The 16,070-nt window shown below is 41.7% G+C and overlaps 2 protein-coding genes across 2 annotated transcripts; one reads left to right on the top strand and one right to left on the bottom strand.

The window, feature by feature from the left end:
• Positions 1–264: 264 nt before the first annotated feature.
• clec11a (C-type lectin domain containing 11A) lies at positions 265–5,644 on the top strand. Its single transcript, XM_078244744.1, has 5 exons — positions 265–673; positions 1,112–1,226; positions 1,474–1,581; positions 2,296–2,379; positions 2,624–5,644. Exons 1-5 carry the CDS (start codon positions 581–583, stop codon positions 3,034–3,036), a joined length of 813 nt encoding a protein of 270 aa, XP_078100870.1. The 5' UTR covers positions 265–580; the 3' UTR covers positions 3,037–5,644.
• selenol (selenoprotein L) lies at positions 5,639–15,319 on the bottom strand. Its single transcript, XM_078244743.1, has 9 exons — positions 15,124–15,319; positions 13,562–13,640; positions 13,366–13,419; positions 12,447–12,492; positions 11,767–11,894; positions 10,616–10,730; positions 10,031–10,153; positions 8,972–9,109; positions 5,639–6,558 (listed from the first exon to the last, which is right to left on the bottom strand). Exons 1-9 carry the CDS (start codon positions 15,227–15,229, stop codon positions 6,430–6,432), a joined length of 918 nt encoding a protein of 305 aa, XP_078100869.1. The 5' UTR covers positions 15,230–15,319; the 3' UTR covers positions 5,639–6,429.
• Between the last annotated feature and the right edge of the window lie 751 nt (positions 15,320–16,070).

Genomic DNA, 16,070 nt, shown 5'->3' with positions numbered 1-16,070 from the left:
GGGTCATTTTGGACAGTGATGAAATGTTCCTTTATGGGTCTATAAAAGTCCTCTCAGTCTTAGGCTAGGCTTAGGCTTTTTGGACAGTGAAATTATCCTTTGGCTAAAATAAAACCCTTTAAAATGCTTTAAAAGTGCATTACCTGTGATGTGTTCCGGCCTTTGCAAAACTGCTGTTCACACAAAGAGTGGAAATGGGAGGTGGGAGCAAAAACAAAGAGCTTTCCTGTTGTTTGGCAAGAGAGGAGAGGCATCCTGAACAAGGCAGAGAGAGAAGAGACAGCAGGCAGACCACTGGGATGTGATTTTTAAATTGTGTTTCTTTTGAAATATCTGCAGCTTCTGTGTGTTTTCTCTCAGTCACATTTCTAATGGGAGATTCCTGTTGCTGCTCCTGCTTTACTGAGTCCTGGATCAAATCTCTGGGGGAAGTACAAGGGTCAGGAGGGAAAGAGGAGTGAAAGAGAGCGAGAGAGAGAGAGAGAGAGAGAGAGAGAGAGAGAGAGAGAGAGAGACAGAGAGAGAGAGTCAGAGAGAGTTTTGCTGCCGAAGTAAAAGCAGAGTTATTAGGAAGCAGAAAATGGGACCGGCTGCCACCTCACTCGCTCTCCTGTGTTTATGTTCTCTGAGTGTGTGTGTTCCTACAGGGACGGCCGATGCTACACCAAGCCAGGTCAGGACAGTTTGTGTGTTGGACTCAATTAACTTAAAACTACAAAAGATTAATGGAGATGTTGCTGTCACTGTTGCATGCCTGTTTCTTTGGGTAAAACATTGTATCCATTCACAATGCTCTTAATGTATGTACCGTACATGTGTGTAGGAGGGAGTCAGGTCAAGCTAAATCGAGCAAAAGATAATAAACATTAAGAAAATGTTGCTAAATGTTATGCTTCGATTCGCTGAAACCTGTTACGAGACAGGTCCAGATGTGCACGGGGAGGTAATTAGCATCGGATAGCTTGTTTTTGATTGGTTGTGGGGAAGCTTGGTTTGGTTTCATATGTGAAAACAGCATCTTAGAAATGTTGTGTTGACATTGTGATTTCTCTCTCTCTCTCTCTGTCTGTGTTTATGTGTCTGTGTGTGTGTGTGTGTGTGTGTGTGTCAGGCATCCCTGCCAGAGGTGAAGAAGGCGAGAGGGGACGTTCCTGATATTCTTCCAGAGCCTGAACCAGAGCCAACCAGCCCAGTGTCAGACTTTGAAAACTCATACAACTATGTCTGTGAGTCTCAGTTCAGGTTTAAAGCTTCCTTTATACAAACACTGTGACATTGATGTAGGAAATATCTAAAATATCTGCATCATATTTTAGTCTAAATAATAACTATTAGACTTATCACTGGACTTTAAATAATCACAGTAATAGTTTATATTTCATTAATGCAACACAGCTGGATTCTCTTATGTTTTCTTTTCCTGTTCCTATCCTTTGTCTCCTCTATCATACCCTACTGTATTCTATTCCTCAGTGTCCAGACTAGCCAGTATGGACCAGGCGATCCACAAGCTGAATGTTGGTCACTACACCCTGGATGTTAAAGTCAGCCAGTTAATGGACCGTCTGACCAGGGTGGATGGTAAGACGATCACTTTCTCCCACAAATTTTCCACATTTCTCAATTTTTTTTTATACCTTTTCACCAATCTTTTTGTACACTTTTTTATATCCAGCATTTCTACTAAGTCAGTCTAATTGTGAAATGGATAAATCAAGGATAAATGTGGTGCCCCTCTCTGCTAAAAAGTGAAAAATCAGCAGAGATACTTTATAAATAAATATACCTATTCTACAGTATGTCCCTGCAATAGAGGAAGCTGCAGTTTCAGGACCACATTTCTAAGACCTTAGTTACCGAACGAAAGTAGCTAGCTAGCTATGAAGGGTTAAGGTTAAGGTTAGGGTTACATCTCGTTGCTTATAAGGTGAGTCACGTCTTCATATATGATGAAGACGTGACTCACATCTACCTAGAAATGCGGTCCTCAAACTGCAGCTTCCTCTTCTGCAGAAAGATGCTACTTGAATTTGTCAAAATTGGTATTGATATAGCACGGCATAAATGAAGCAAGGTGAATTAAAACAAAACAAATAATTAAAATGAAAGTGAATGGGATTAACTATATTTGGCATCCTCCATAGACCATTACCATTTAATACCCCTAATAAGCTGTAAGGGAGTTTAAGTTGCCGCTATACTCTTTAGCTTGAAAAAAAAAAAAAATCAATAGAAAGATACCCTGTACTGACTCTAATGTCTTGTTTTTGTTGTTCGCCATCACCAACATGGCAGCTAAAGTCGGGGAGCTGGAGGACAGCATCCAGGAGGTCTACCAGCACAGCAAGGACAACCGCAAGGAGATGGGAAGACTGGAAGGTATCAGAGTTACTTTAATACCAACACGACACAGAATGAATGCTAATTTAGCTCAGGGTCTGCTGTTTAACACAAGCAACAGTTTGCAATAAACTTTGTATGGTGATAATATGTACATTTTGCGTTTATAGCTTGTTGTGCTGCCCCCAAGTGGGCAAAAAGATATCTGTTTATGCAGGTTTTTTGTCTTCTCTAATTCTAAACATGCGATAAAGCATCTGTCTTGTTTCTCTCTGCTTCTGAGGTTGCCAGAAGGGCCACAGGATGGGATACAAATGCTATCTTGTGTACAACAGCTATGAGGACTACGCCGGAGCGTCCAGAAAGTGCATGGAACGCGGCGGCCGCATTGCAATGCCGCGCGACCGCAAGGAGCAAGAGGCCCTTGCGGACTATGTCAAGTCATTCTTCCACCCAGGGAACTGGCCCGTATGGCTGGGCATCAACGACCTGCGATCTGAGGGCATGTACCTCTTCGACGACGGGACTCGGGTATCGTACTTCCAGTGGCGTAAACACTTCCTGTCCAGCCAGCCAGACGGAGGGAGGCGGGAGAACTGTGTGGCGATGTCGTCAGACGATGGCGACTGGTGGGACCACTACTGCGATCGGACCATGAACTATCTGTGCGAGTTTGATGACAGGGTGGCACTTTAAAACAAACTCCTTATCCCACTGTACTACTACCTTAAACTTTGACCTTTAGTTGTTGATCATTAGAAATTAGGGATGCACCGAATCCAGATTTGTGGGATTCTGCCAAATCCTACTCCCATCCTCAGTCCATTAACACAGTAAACACATTAATGAAGTAAACAACGTCCACAGAGAACTGTAAAAAAAAAAGAAAAAAAAGAATAGGCAACATTATGCGTCTGGTTAACACAAGTTTTTAGCGGTGACTGTCCTTCCTTTGCTGTACCTGAAGTTGCTGCATTTTGGCTCCTGTCTGTAGATTCCTTCATGCACAATTCATATTCTTTCGGATGTTTCATATGCAAATGTTGTAACAGCGGCGATGTTGTGTATTGTTGAGCGTCCTTGCCACCACGATACAAATCTGCATTGCAAATTGAACATGTAGCTGGACTTGAATGGCCTTCTTTTGACTGAAAGTACTGCCAAACAACACTTTTTCTGCTCACCAGTTCCATTTTCACTTTCTCACAGCCTACTGCACTGAATGGTCCACCTACGTAAACACCTTCCCGTAATCAACGGCGGCGTCATCATGTCGACCAGCGTAGCGCGCCTAGTGCAAGCGTAGAGTTCGGTGGAAATGTTTTTCCGGCAGAAACCTAACCCCGTCAAAAAGCCCAATAATCCTGGATTCGGTGCATCCCTATTAGAAATAAAAGTCAATTATATTTTCAAATAACTTATTGCCCTTTAAAAGACACTTTACACTTTGGTTGTATTCAGTCTTAAACTCTCCATATGAAACCTAATGTGTTTTAATATAAATGTCAAGTATTACTTCATTTCTATATGCAATTAGTGTAGCAGTGTTGAAGTAGTGTCAGCATGTAGGGTAAAAACATTTGCCATGAAAATATTTCACAGTATTTAAGTTTTTAAGGTAAAACTCAAATGCGCACAAATTAATGTATTGCTATTTAAGTTACTGACTTCATCAGATTATGTTGGTATTATAAATATTATATTATTCATGCAACTGCGGTGATATAAACCAGTTGGAACGCCTGGAATGCTAAATATTTGTCCACAAAAAAAAAAAAAAGGGAAAACATGAAAAGTGGAGGCACTTTCTTCAGAATCAGCACATACTGAACCTCTTGAAGATATAAATCAGTGTGTGTTTGGGCTTAACAGGTATTAGGCAGTGCTTCTCTGTTACTTCTGAACTTTGGATATAGTTTAACAAAGTCTGGTTAAACTGCTGATTCTTCAACATCTCTGGTCAAAACATTTTAGATCTTACTTCTGAGTCCTCCTTTCACCCCCAAAAATGGACCATTTTCAGTATGTAAATGTATCCTGAATCAGAGTCTGACTGTGGCTATGTAAAACAAGAGTTGTACATAAAAAACATGTACGTAACGTAAATGTTTTTCAAAAATCTTTCCTAGAGGGTGACGTGGTTTTCTGATCAGTCAAGAAATGTTCAGTATTTAAAATGTGAAATGTTTCGATACAGTGCCGATAAAAAAATGATACTTTTTTGATACCTTAATTTGGGAAATAGACATTTTTTCCACAGAACCCTTTTTTATTTGACAAAAGAAACCAAAGTTCGTAAATGTTTAATGTTGCCTGAAAACATGCAACAGTACAAGAACTTTGTATAAATACATTTTTGTTTTTGGAAGATGTGGATTTAAATTGGGAACAATCTGATCAAATAATAAGAGAACAAGATCACTGACCAGATATTACTACGACACTTTTTGGAACTTAACATTTTCCGACATTCTGTGCTACGGATGCATTTCAGTCAGTAACAAAAATGCTTTTTAATTTTTTATGTTTGAGTTGATTTGTAAGGGACGATGCAAAAAAAAAAAAAAGTGTAACAACTTACAGTAACATGATACAGATGTGTTGCATTTAAGATTCATTGCCAAGGCTAATTTCCAGTCTAAGGTTTGATACATAGCCCTGCTCATCAGAAATCTTTATCATCCTGAGTGACTTTAACATCAAGCTGCTCACAGTTCATATTTGCTTATATTATTCATAGATACGAACAGATCAGATTTGTAGCACAGCAGCAATTATATATTGCTTCTACTTTTCTAAAATCACAAAGTGCAGTATTATCTAAAATGTATTATATTGTACATAAAAGATTAAATTAGAATCAAAGGATGCAGCTGCAGCTTTCATCTCTACCCTGACCAGTCTAGAGTTTAGATTCTCTGCCCGAGCCCGAGCTCGAATCGGACCCGATCCGACTCATGATCGGGCCGGGCCAGGCCCTTGATCAAGTATTTGTGTTTTTTTAATCTTTACTTATTAGCCTTGTTCGGTGGGGAGCAAGCCTCTCCAGCTTCTCCCATAGGTCTGGGTGTAGGCTATGTCCTGCACTGACTTGAGTGTGAGGTAAACTGTGCTACATCGTGTCTCCCCCCTCTGCAGCACTGTTGTCGGCCAGTGCGTCAGCATGCAGACTGTGGCGAAGGACGGTATTAATTAGGTGACAGAGACAAGAAAGTCTCCTATACGGTTCCAGGGCTTTGATTATGTTGGTGCCTTGATCTGTTACTCACGCTATTCGGCTGAGGGAGCTAGGGTCGAGTTTACGTTTCTTCATTCGGATCTATTTGCGATCCATTCTATTCTGAATAAACAAACGTCGTCCTTGTTGCATTACCTGTATTTATTAAGATAATTCTAAACAGATTTCTGTAGTTCAAACAACTCGGAATTGTAGTTGAGAACGTCAGTTATAACGGCCCACGTATTAAAACATTGTCGGGTTGAAATCGGGCTCAGCCTCATAACTAGTTAATGTGTTGGGCCGGGCTCAGACACAACGTGCACGGGCTCGGGTAGGGTTGGGCTTGATTCTTTGGGCCCGATCTAAGCTCTAGACCAGTCACATGGAGGGAAATATGTTTCCTGAAGTAGGCAGTGGTAACGTCATGTTGCATGATTTCTGGGTAAAGTAGTAATTTGTCCCTTCCAAATGTTACCTCTCCCTGCCACTTAGGGCTGCCAAAATCCAAAGCTGCTAAATGCATCTTTAAAGTAAAGCCTTAAGAAATGCCGTTTTTAAAAAAAAGTTAAATACCATTGGTATTATATAATAGTAATTTTATATTGAATTACACTGTAATCCACTCATTTAAAAATGCTCCCATCACAACACTAACACAACAAAGGAGATCAGTTGTCCTTGCTTACAGTTGTGCATCGGTCACACCTCTTCATGGTGTCATGAGTGCGAGACGTGACGTCATAAACGTGAGTCAAAGAGCTGGTCTTCCTCAGTGATGTGAAAAAAAATTTAACCACTTAAACCCCCTGATCAACACCCAGGCAGGAGTGTGTCCAATGTTCACATATCTTTGACAGCTTGTAGTTTCTTTACAGAGAGCAGCCTGAAGGGTCCACGGCCTGCAGGATGGCCTGCACACTCGGCCTGTCCATTGGGTTTTTAGACGGGTGAGAAAGAAGGACCCTCCCTGTGTCATCCAGCAAAAAGTCACCTCCCATCTGAAAAAAATATAAACACATTAAATTGGTGTTATTCAATGCTTTTTATATAAATATGAATCAAATGACTCAATCCCATGCAAAGGGGAGTGCTTTCACAGAGAAATATTAACAGACAGTTTGGCAGCCTGAATATTTACTAAAGTAAAAGTACAGAATGGAATGTCTTGGATTTGTTTCAAGTATAAGGATCATATAGTCGTGACTAATTAAGAGTTTGACTTAATTTAAGTAAATGACATTTACCTTTACTATAGTCTCGCTTTGCCAGACCGTCCTCCAAAGAGCGCTGGAGGAGAGTCTGGCTACTTCACACAGCATTCAGGGATGGGAGGAAAACATGCTTTGGTTTATTGCCATTTCTATAAACCAATCAGAATCATCTTGGGCGGTGCTAAGCACCGGAGAAGAGCTGCGGTGCCGCTGCAAAATAGGCTCGGAAGGAACTTGTTTTGGCCGAACCTGTACGTTTAAAAGTTGTTTTAGTCGTGCAACAGAAAACTCAGATTGGACAGATAGTCTAGCTAGCTGTCTGGATTTACCCTACAGAGATCTGAGGAGCAGTTAACCATAGTCCTCAGAAATCCACCAGAGGTTAAAATGCCAACACAAAGGAAGCCCAAGGCAATGGATATCCGGCCTAAAGGCAGCTACACACCGGCCGTTGGACAGTCTGGCGAGGTCAGTGACTCGAGTCTGTTCGGTGTGTTCCGTGCCGTTGTCCGTCGGAGGAGCTGTCGGCCTTCATTTTGGCCGACCTGATGTGCTCAGTCGGAGACAGGGCAGTCGGGACTCACCCGGAAATGACGAGCGGGATGGGATGACCGTGACTAAGCCTCTCAAAATCTGACGAAAATCTTTTAAACTGACCTTTGTCGATCTGAAATGAAGACAGATTCAGCAACTGCATGGCCTATTTCTCCCTTAAAATGTTTTCAGAAACACGTTTCGGGTGAACTATTTTAGTACAATATGAGATCGTATACTGAATGAGTCGCTATTAATGGCCGGTTGAAAAATCCAAAATCGGAAGCAGCAGCCAGACCCACGTGACACGCTCGTCCCAATCAGCTGCCGGGTTTTTTTATTTTTAGGGCGACAAAACTGATTAGCGCTGCCTGCTGTTATGGAGACGTATTACGCCTCGTCGCTGTGGTGTGTTCCGAGTAAGGCATGGATACCCGACTCGGAGCCCGACGGGTCCCGACGGGTCCCGACGGTACCCGACGGGCCGGGCTGGGTTCGACAGATATTTAGAAATTATGGTCTGATTCGGGCCGGGCTCGGTCACATCAGCGTGATAAGATATTTGTTGTAAAATGGTGCTGCGGCTCCTTTAAGAGAGCTCATGTGTCTGTGTGTGTATGTGTCTATGTGGAAGCTGGTCAGAAGAGAGATAGAGAAAGAGGAGCAGACGTGTAAATGCGACCGGAGCAGAGTTATTTATGTTATAACGGCAGCCCTGGAGGTACCGAGTCTCCCCTGGTTTTCTGATCACGGTCGGAAACGAAGCAAGCAGTGAAGGTTAACACATTGAACATTTTAACAGCTTATTAACGTGAGCTTGTTGCCCCGTGTGCGCTGATGCGCTCATCTTTTGACATTTCCGAATGCCTTCCTACAGTTGCTTAATAAAAGAGAATAAAATATTTTAACGGTGTCGGGCTCGGACATAAATCTCTCGATTCCTGTCGGGCTCGGGCCGGGCTCGGTCACGGTTCTGTCGGACTCTAGTTCCGAGGAATTTTTTTGACCAACTCGGGAGACTGATCAGTCCAACTGCCTTTTCTGCCGAGGGTCGGTCGTCTGGTTGGTCTGTAACGGCCTTAAATGAGTGAAATCCGGCAGATTTTCCTGTGGCAACGGAGCAATCCCGGAAGTGGAACGTCGTGGATATAGACTACCTTCACTATCACGTCCATCCTAACGAGCCATACTGTCTGTTATTGAGCCCTAAAGTATTAAAACAATTATTACATTATATTTTAAACAAATGATGAAATTCTTCTTGTGTTTTAAACTGTAACCAAGAATTTTCTTTAGTTATTTGTTTTCAGATTTAGTTGTTAACATTTGTAATATATAATAATGCTACTGATAACTGTGCTTACTTTAAGAACTTACTTTTTAAAGGTTTCTGCATACTTCAGGGGTTTCCTTGTTGGTCAAATGAGAATCAGGCAGTTATAAACCAAAGTCTTTTCTCTCAATTTGGAAAGACAGGATTACTATGCACAGCACAGAGAAGGGGGGTAACGAGGAGTTAATAAAGGGGTCCAGCAGCTAATTATTGCCCCAGAGTCCCAACGCACATAAATCCGGTCCTGAAGTTTGGCAGATATTTCCTTGGTTTACGTCACTGATTCAGGCCCTTACATTAGCACCTCATTGTCAAAGTGTCGTCCATTTGTACCTGGTACATATCTTCCAGCAGGTGAGAGGGGACGTCGGGAAAGTCTCTGTCCACAGCTCCGTACTCGGAGTACTTCAGCAGGCAGCCAAACCTCATCACCTTGGCGTAGGACGAGCCAAGGCCAAAACTCCTGTATACCTGTGGCAGAGACAACATCTGCTGTGTGAGAAAAGTGCACCCTTTTCTTCAGAAACACAGTTTGGCAGTTTTTTTTTTTTTACAATCAAAAGCACAAGGAATAACAAAAACATCGGCTTTAGATTCAGCAATATGAAAAGTATTCTACACACACACACACACACACACACATCATGATTGACGATCGCTTCTGTGGCATGTGGAAAATCTTCTGCTTTCCATCTTACATCTGCTAACATCTGGTGATTGACTTTTCAGAATGAATGTTTTGGAGGCGCTAGCTTACTGGGCTTTCAGGACACATCATCAAACGGATGCTAATTCCTCTGGTTCCCTCAGCTTGTTTGTGCCGAGTCACAGCAATTTTTCGTTTCATGCACCGGCACTAAATATAAATATATAAACAATATTATATAATGCAGACACAGATTTAATCTGCTGTAATCTGATTCATTTTATTTTATAGAACAAGACAAATCCTAGTTTGTTTGTTTGTCTTTTTTAAATTAACTAGGTTTTAGTCAGTTGATTATTTTATTTTATTTTTATTGGTTTCTTTGATAGGGACCATGCGTATTTATGAACATTGTTGTATAAAAAAAACACCATGTAAAAGAATTAGTAAAAAGAACTACTTTTCATCTGCAGTCCCCTAGGCAGGTGACATAGGACTAACATAGAGACAGCCAGCAGTCATACAGCACTCATTCACTGTAAATTAAAAAGGTACACATAATGGTGACATATACATTGACAAAACAAACACACAAAACAATAGAAAAATACATGATGACAAAGACATTATTCATCCACCGCTATACTGCATTCAATGTAACAGTGAAAGTGTATGGGTGATGAAATGTGTGACAGTTAAAGTGAGTACATCTCTGGTTTTCTAGGAGCCACGGTTTTTTTCCTGACCTTTCTCTGTGGATCCAGCAGCATGTCGAAGGTACATCCAGTCTGCTCCCGCCACACCTGAGCCCCCTCCACACCGCCGAAAGAAACCACTAAGACCCGCACTGACCGAGCCTCCAGGAGAGCCTACAGAGACACAAAATGAAAGAAAATGAAATATGAAAATTGATTCCAAGCCTAAGAAGCTTCATGATGATCTGTCATATTAGTTTTTCCACATTTTTCTTTAACTGCAAGTACTTTATTGATATAAATAAGTAAATGAGCAGTGGCTGCAAGGCCATGGAAACATGTTTAGACCCCTTTGTAGCCAGAGCAGAGAAATAAAAGATGTAGGAGTCCACGTGGTTAAAGGAATAGTTCAACATTTTGGAAAACGCTTTCTTATGTGCTTTCTTGCAGAGATGAGATCGATATCACTTTCATGTGTGTACGGAAAGTATGAAGCTAAGCGGCCGGTTATCTGAGCTTATGAAGTCACTGCTCCTGGCCAAGAATTAGCCCGGCACATAACTCCTTGTTAAATCAAAGCTTGTTTTTTCCCCCCCTAAGAATGAATAATTACGATCAGATTGAAGGTTAACTGACCTGACTGGCCTCCAGCTCGGCCACGTGGTCTCGTCACGGCAGTCATCCAAAATGTCTGATGAGGACCAGCAGCAGCTTCTGACCCTGACCCAGGAACTGACCCAGAGTCACACTCCTTCAAACAATAATCACACATCATAACTTGATTCAATTACATTCTTAAAAAGAGGCAACCTTGCTGGTGCTGAATAATGAAGCCAATGCGGAAGTGTCCAAAATTGCAGTTAATCGAATGGCCACTTGAGGCTGGTTTCAAAAGGGAGTCATTCCCCATAGACTCCAATGTTAAAATGCCCAACTTTACAGCAGGATTAAAGGGATGGTTCGGAGTAATTTCACTCTAGGGTCCTTTGCACCATGACCTCGAGCCAAACACCCCCCCAGAAACTTTTTTCGAACATTGGGCGCTATCAGCCAAATGGCTTAGTGCAGGCGCTAATGGATCCAAAGATGCATCTCGTAAATTACCCCACTAATAATGCCTGGAATGGTACCAAACTTCTACAGTAGTACAAATAGGTTCTATACTCATAAAACGAGGCATTGGAAAGTTTGTAAGTACACCAGGAGCTTATTTAAATAACACTTGCCTGATGGCTTCTTTTCTCTGCTGCTACCGCTACCGCTGCTAGCTAGCTAGCTCTCCGATTCTCCTCCATTAGTTGTAGCTCCTCGTTTGTTTGGCTCGAGGTCGTGGTGCAAAGGACCCTATGGTGGAATTACTCTGAACCATCCCTTTAAACATGTTTACAGCCTGGTACAAAAAACGGTTTTGGTCTCTATAGCTAAGTTCACCCTTCAAGACTGTGGGGGTGGTTAATTTTTTTTATTACTCACCCGTTTGATATTCAGGCCTAAAGTTATGCATAATTAACGGCGTGCCACTTAGACTGACAGGTGGCTGCCGTCACAGGAGGCGAGCAAAGACTGTAGGCTTCATTCACCCTGCCTCAGCTCCATCCACGCTCCACCTCCGCACCCATATTTGGATTAGCCAGGAGTTAGGTGAGTCAGACACTGCCAAGATGGCGACAGCTGGAGCCACCCCCTCTGAGCTTCATTTGGGCTCTTCAGAAACCCATGGGTGACATCACGGATACTACGTCTATATTGTATACAGTCTATGGTTGTGACCGACAGTGTGAACTCACTTTCCACTCCGTCCATCAGTGAACGCAGTATCAGGGCTCAGGCGGTCTGCTATCTGTCCTTCTGCCAGCTGTCCGTCTGTTGTCTGCAGACCTCTGTCCACACTCTCCAGGAAGGAATCCCACTCACTCTACACACACACACACACACACACACACACACACACACACACACACACACACACACACACACACAATAAATCATAGACTGGTTTGATTGATTATTTCTAAATAATTATTAAAATGGAGTATAACAAAAACTGGACAAGATGTAATCCAGTGCTATTCTTTCTAAGCTAACAAGCACAGATCATTAAAGTCTAAATGAATTTTATTTATGTCAGTTTAATAAAATGTTTTAATGCCACAGACCTAATCAAATGACATACTAATGTTATTGCAGGAACCCGTGAGGACACCATTTCTGTTGATTTATTACTGAATTGTAAAACTATACGCACTCTGCATGAGTAGAATATAATGAGGAAATAGAATAGAAATTTAGGCTTTCATTATATTGACATCAAACCACAGTACAGTGTGGACCCCAATCTTCTCTGCATGCAGTGTGTAAAATATATCTTTGAATCTGGTTGTTTACTGCTGAAGTCATGATATGCAAAATGTATAAACTAAATAAAAATGTGAAAAAAAAGACAAAAAGTTTTGACACACACACAGACCTCCAGCTGCAGAAGTTCCTCCACCTGCTCTCTCGCTGCTGCATTGCTGGAAAGATTACAAGAGTTCTTTGATAAAGAGGCATCAACAGCAAGCTTTATTTATGACATTATTAACTAAAAAAGGATGCGAAGTGTGGAACACCATTTAGTCCATCATGGGACACAGACCATGCGTTCCAATACCCATACTACCATACTATTTAGTATGCCAGAAAAAGATTTAGTATGTCCCAATACATAATATGTCAACTGCAGTATGCCAAAAGTACCAGGATGTGCTACTGTATCCAGTCAGATTTTGCAGTATGAAAGCCAGCATGCTTTTTTTGGCTGTTCTGACCCGCAATCCTTTGCACAGCACATATGAGCAACACGGTCAAAGATGAAGGCGCAATGTTAATTTCCTTTTTGTATAGCACGAAGGACAACATATTGCCGCATTTTGTCCCACCCCTGATATCTGTGTTCTAATCTATTTTTTTGTGTGCATTTTGTTTGGTTTAATGTAGACAGCACCCCTGTTTGTTTCCTCACTGTTTTGCCTCAATAAACTCCTTATATTGTTTTACCACAAACATAAGAATGTGCCATCTTCCAAAGGGAATGAGGACACGCCTGGAAATTATTAAAAAAAAACCTGTAGAAACCTTCAGTAAGTAACCCATAAAAAACTCCTCAAACACGAACCACCTGTGCAAAAAACAATTACGTCTTTTTGCCCAATACTTATTATCTATTGCACTTGCCAATAACAACCTTTATGGTACGTCAATTAACTGAGACTCAACACGTCTCAGTCACACTATCACAGCTGAACTATAAATTATAAGTACATTTTCCCACTGTTATACCAATACGATATACATTTGTTCATTGTTACTATTATCATCATTTAATATGATTGTATACTCATACTCACTGATAAGACTTCTGCCAAAGGTCCTCAGCTTCACTCTTCTTCTTCACTCCGAGGCTGCTCAACAGCCACAAAACACACAATTACTTCACAGCATACAAATATAAAAAAAATTTTTTATTAAAACAGCTGACTGACTGAATTATACTTTAGCCAGTGACACTGCAAAATGACGCAGCAGGTGTTGAGAGCACCTCACCTTTTGTAGAAGTCTGTTCCCGCTGCCATCAGGCCCAGTAGAGTGGTGATCTTATCCGGGACAAACGTCTCCAGGGAGTCTGTGTGAGAACAAAGGGACATAGTTATTGGTCAGGACGATATGTGCCATGTCACTGTGTAGGCAATAAGCAAGACAGGGATTACATTACAACATGGGCAATGGGAGCGCTAACCCGGAAATGACGAGCGGGATGAGTGTGACTAACGCCTCTCAAAATCTGACTTTTAAACTGACCTTTGACGATCTGAAATGAAGACAGATTCAGCAACTGCATGGCCTATTTCTCGCTTAAAATGTTTTCAGAAACACGTTTCGGTGAACTATCTTCGTAAAATATGAGATCCTATTCCGAACGAAGCCGCCATTATGCCCGGTTGTAAAATCCGGGAGCAGCCAGACCCACGTGACGCGTTCTTCCAATCAGCTGCCAGTTTTCATTTTATGGGCAACAATACAGATTAGCGCCGCCTGCTGTTATGGAGACATATTACGTCTCGCGCACACGCAGAACGTACGCTCAAGTCGGCGTCGCTTCGGTGTGTTCCAAGGCACTTTTTGGACCTTTGGGGGAGCCAACTGATCAGTCCGACTGCCTTTTCTGCCAACGGTCGGCCGTCGGGTTGGTGTGTCAGGGGCTTTAGTGACAGAGGACAAACAATTACAAGTTCAAAGGGCTTGAAACAGGTTTAATATCCTGTGTCGCTCATGCCGATGCTATGCACCTGTAACCCAGTCAAGGAAAGGGTTAACAGAAACGTAGCGTTGGCCAATCGGAGGTGGTTGTGCCAGACTCAAGCCTTTGGCTGAGTCTCTATCTGATCTGTCAGAGGGAGAGCAGGAGTGAGGTTGTGACACTTTTGCAAGGCACTGTATCACATTCTCGTTAGGGGCTGAGCCCCCCTAAAGGTCTGATCCTAGAATCGCCCCTGCATTACAACACCTACAATTTAGCCAGCTTATGAAATATTAAAAACGAGACTTGTTAAATCATAATTAATTACATGTAACTGTGGGTGATCAAAATGATAACAAATGCAGCTGCAGCTTAAAACGTATGTCATTCGATTAATTTAAACTAGATTTGAGGTTTTATCTTAATGTAATAAAAATGTAACCGTGGACTTTCAATTACATTTTCATGCATTTTAATTATGTTGTGCTTGTTGGGAACAATGCATACATAATAAAACTAATCTATACATCAAACCCGAATTAATCGTATCTCTTCTTCAATTCGGCGTGCATATAACATAATTAGGAACACGAATTGGAGTAAAATCATGCCTTTTGTTATTGGTTACCATGTTATTACTACAGCCCTCTCACGTTGTATTACGCACGTACATTATTATTAAAGCATACAATGAAATCCTACTTTGTTTTCTGTAAGCCGAATTACTCATAAGACAACAATTCACTCTACGTAGAAGCCATAAGGTGGTGTCGATACCTTTTTTATTTTGGCTACAAAAGACATTAAAAGGTTCAAACTTTCAATGAAGTCTGTCACTACTAAACACATCCTTCTCGATCTGTCCTACCTTCTGCGTCCTGCTTGGCTGTCTGCAGGAGGACTTTGCTCACGTTGACCAACAGAGTCAGAGCACTTGTTAAAGTCTCCTCTGATACGGTCACATCCTCAGCCATGATTAACGGCTCTTCTCTCACCTGCACCGACGACTGAAAGTAAACCGACGGCAGCCATCGTGAGATAAAAAGTGCATGCTGATCACGTGATAAAATCACGTGGTGTTGTATGGGATTCAACACAGAGTTGTGAAGTACGTTTTAAGTTGGGCTCCCGTTCAATTGCTGGGGGCTGTTAGCCTAGAAATCTAGATGCAGCCAGGGTCAGTCTTGCGAGCTGGAAATACCAAATTCTGGTCAGGCCAATCACATCGTGTATAGAGTCGGTGGGCGGGCTTAACATAATGACGGCAGAGTTGCGACCGCGTGAATTCCCTGCTACTTGAAAACAAAGAAGATGGCTGCTGCTGCTGGCGAACAGCGATCTTTCGAATCGGCTTTGGCCGCGACTCTGGAAGACTTGGAGTTAAGCACTGAAGTCATTCTTAAAAAAGGAAGATGTGTTCGGAGTTTTGCCGAAAGTTGAATCTATCAACTAGCGTTGCTCTGGTTGGCTATGAGTGCAGAGGGAATTTGAAAGACAACCGTTTATCCCGCCCCTCGGATTGAGCCCTGCCAATGGGGAGTTCCCAGACTAGGGGGCTGTTAGATTTTGGGATCATTCATGTATTCATGTTTAACACAAAACCAATGTTTTTTTAATACCTTCATGCTGTCTTACCAATATTAGTGAAACGTATGATTAAAAAATATATACTAAATTGATCTCATGTAGCATACTTATTTCCATTACTAATGTGTTATTTGTTTATTTTACTTGCATATTTTTTGATAGAAAATGACATTTTTTTTAGTAGATTTTCCTGGAATATTCAAGGTTTCCCAAAAAAAGAAGTACAGA

This window comes from Sander vitreus, unplaced genomic scaffold (assembly GCF_031162955.1).
Source record: "Sander vitreus isolate 19-12246 unplaced genomic scaffold, sanVit1 ctg294_1, whole genome shotgun sequence".
Taxonomy (NCBI): Eukaryota; Metazoa; Chordata; class Actinopteri; order Perciformes; family Percidae; genus Sander; species Sander vitreus.
Note: the sequence above shows the minus strand (reverse complement) of the source record. Positions and strands in the feature narration are given on the sequence as shown.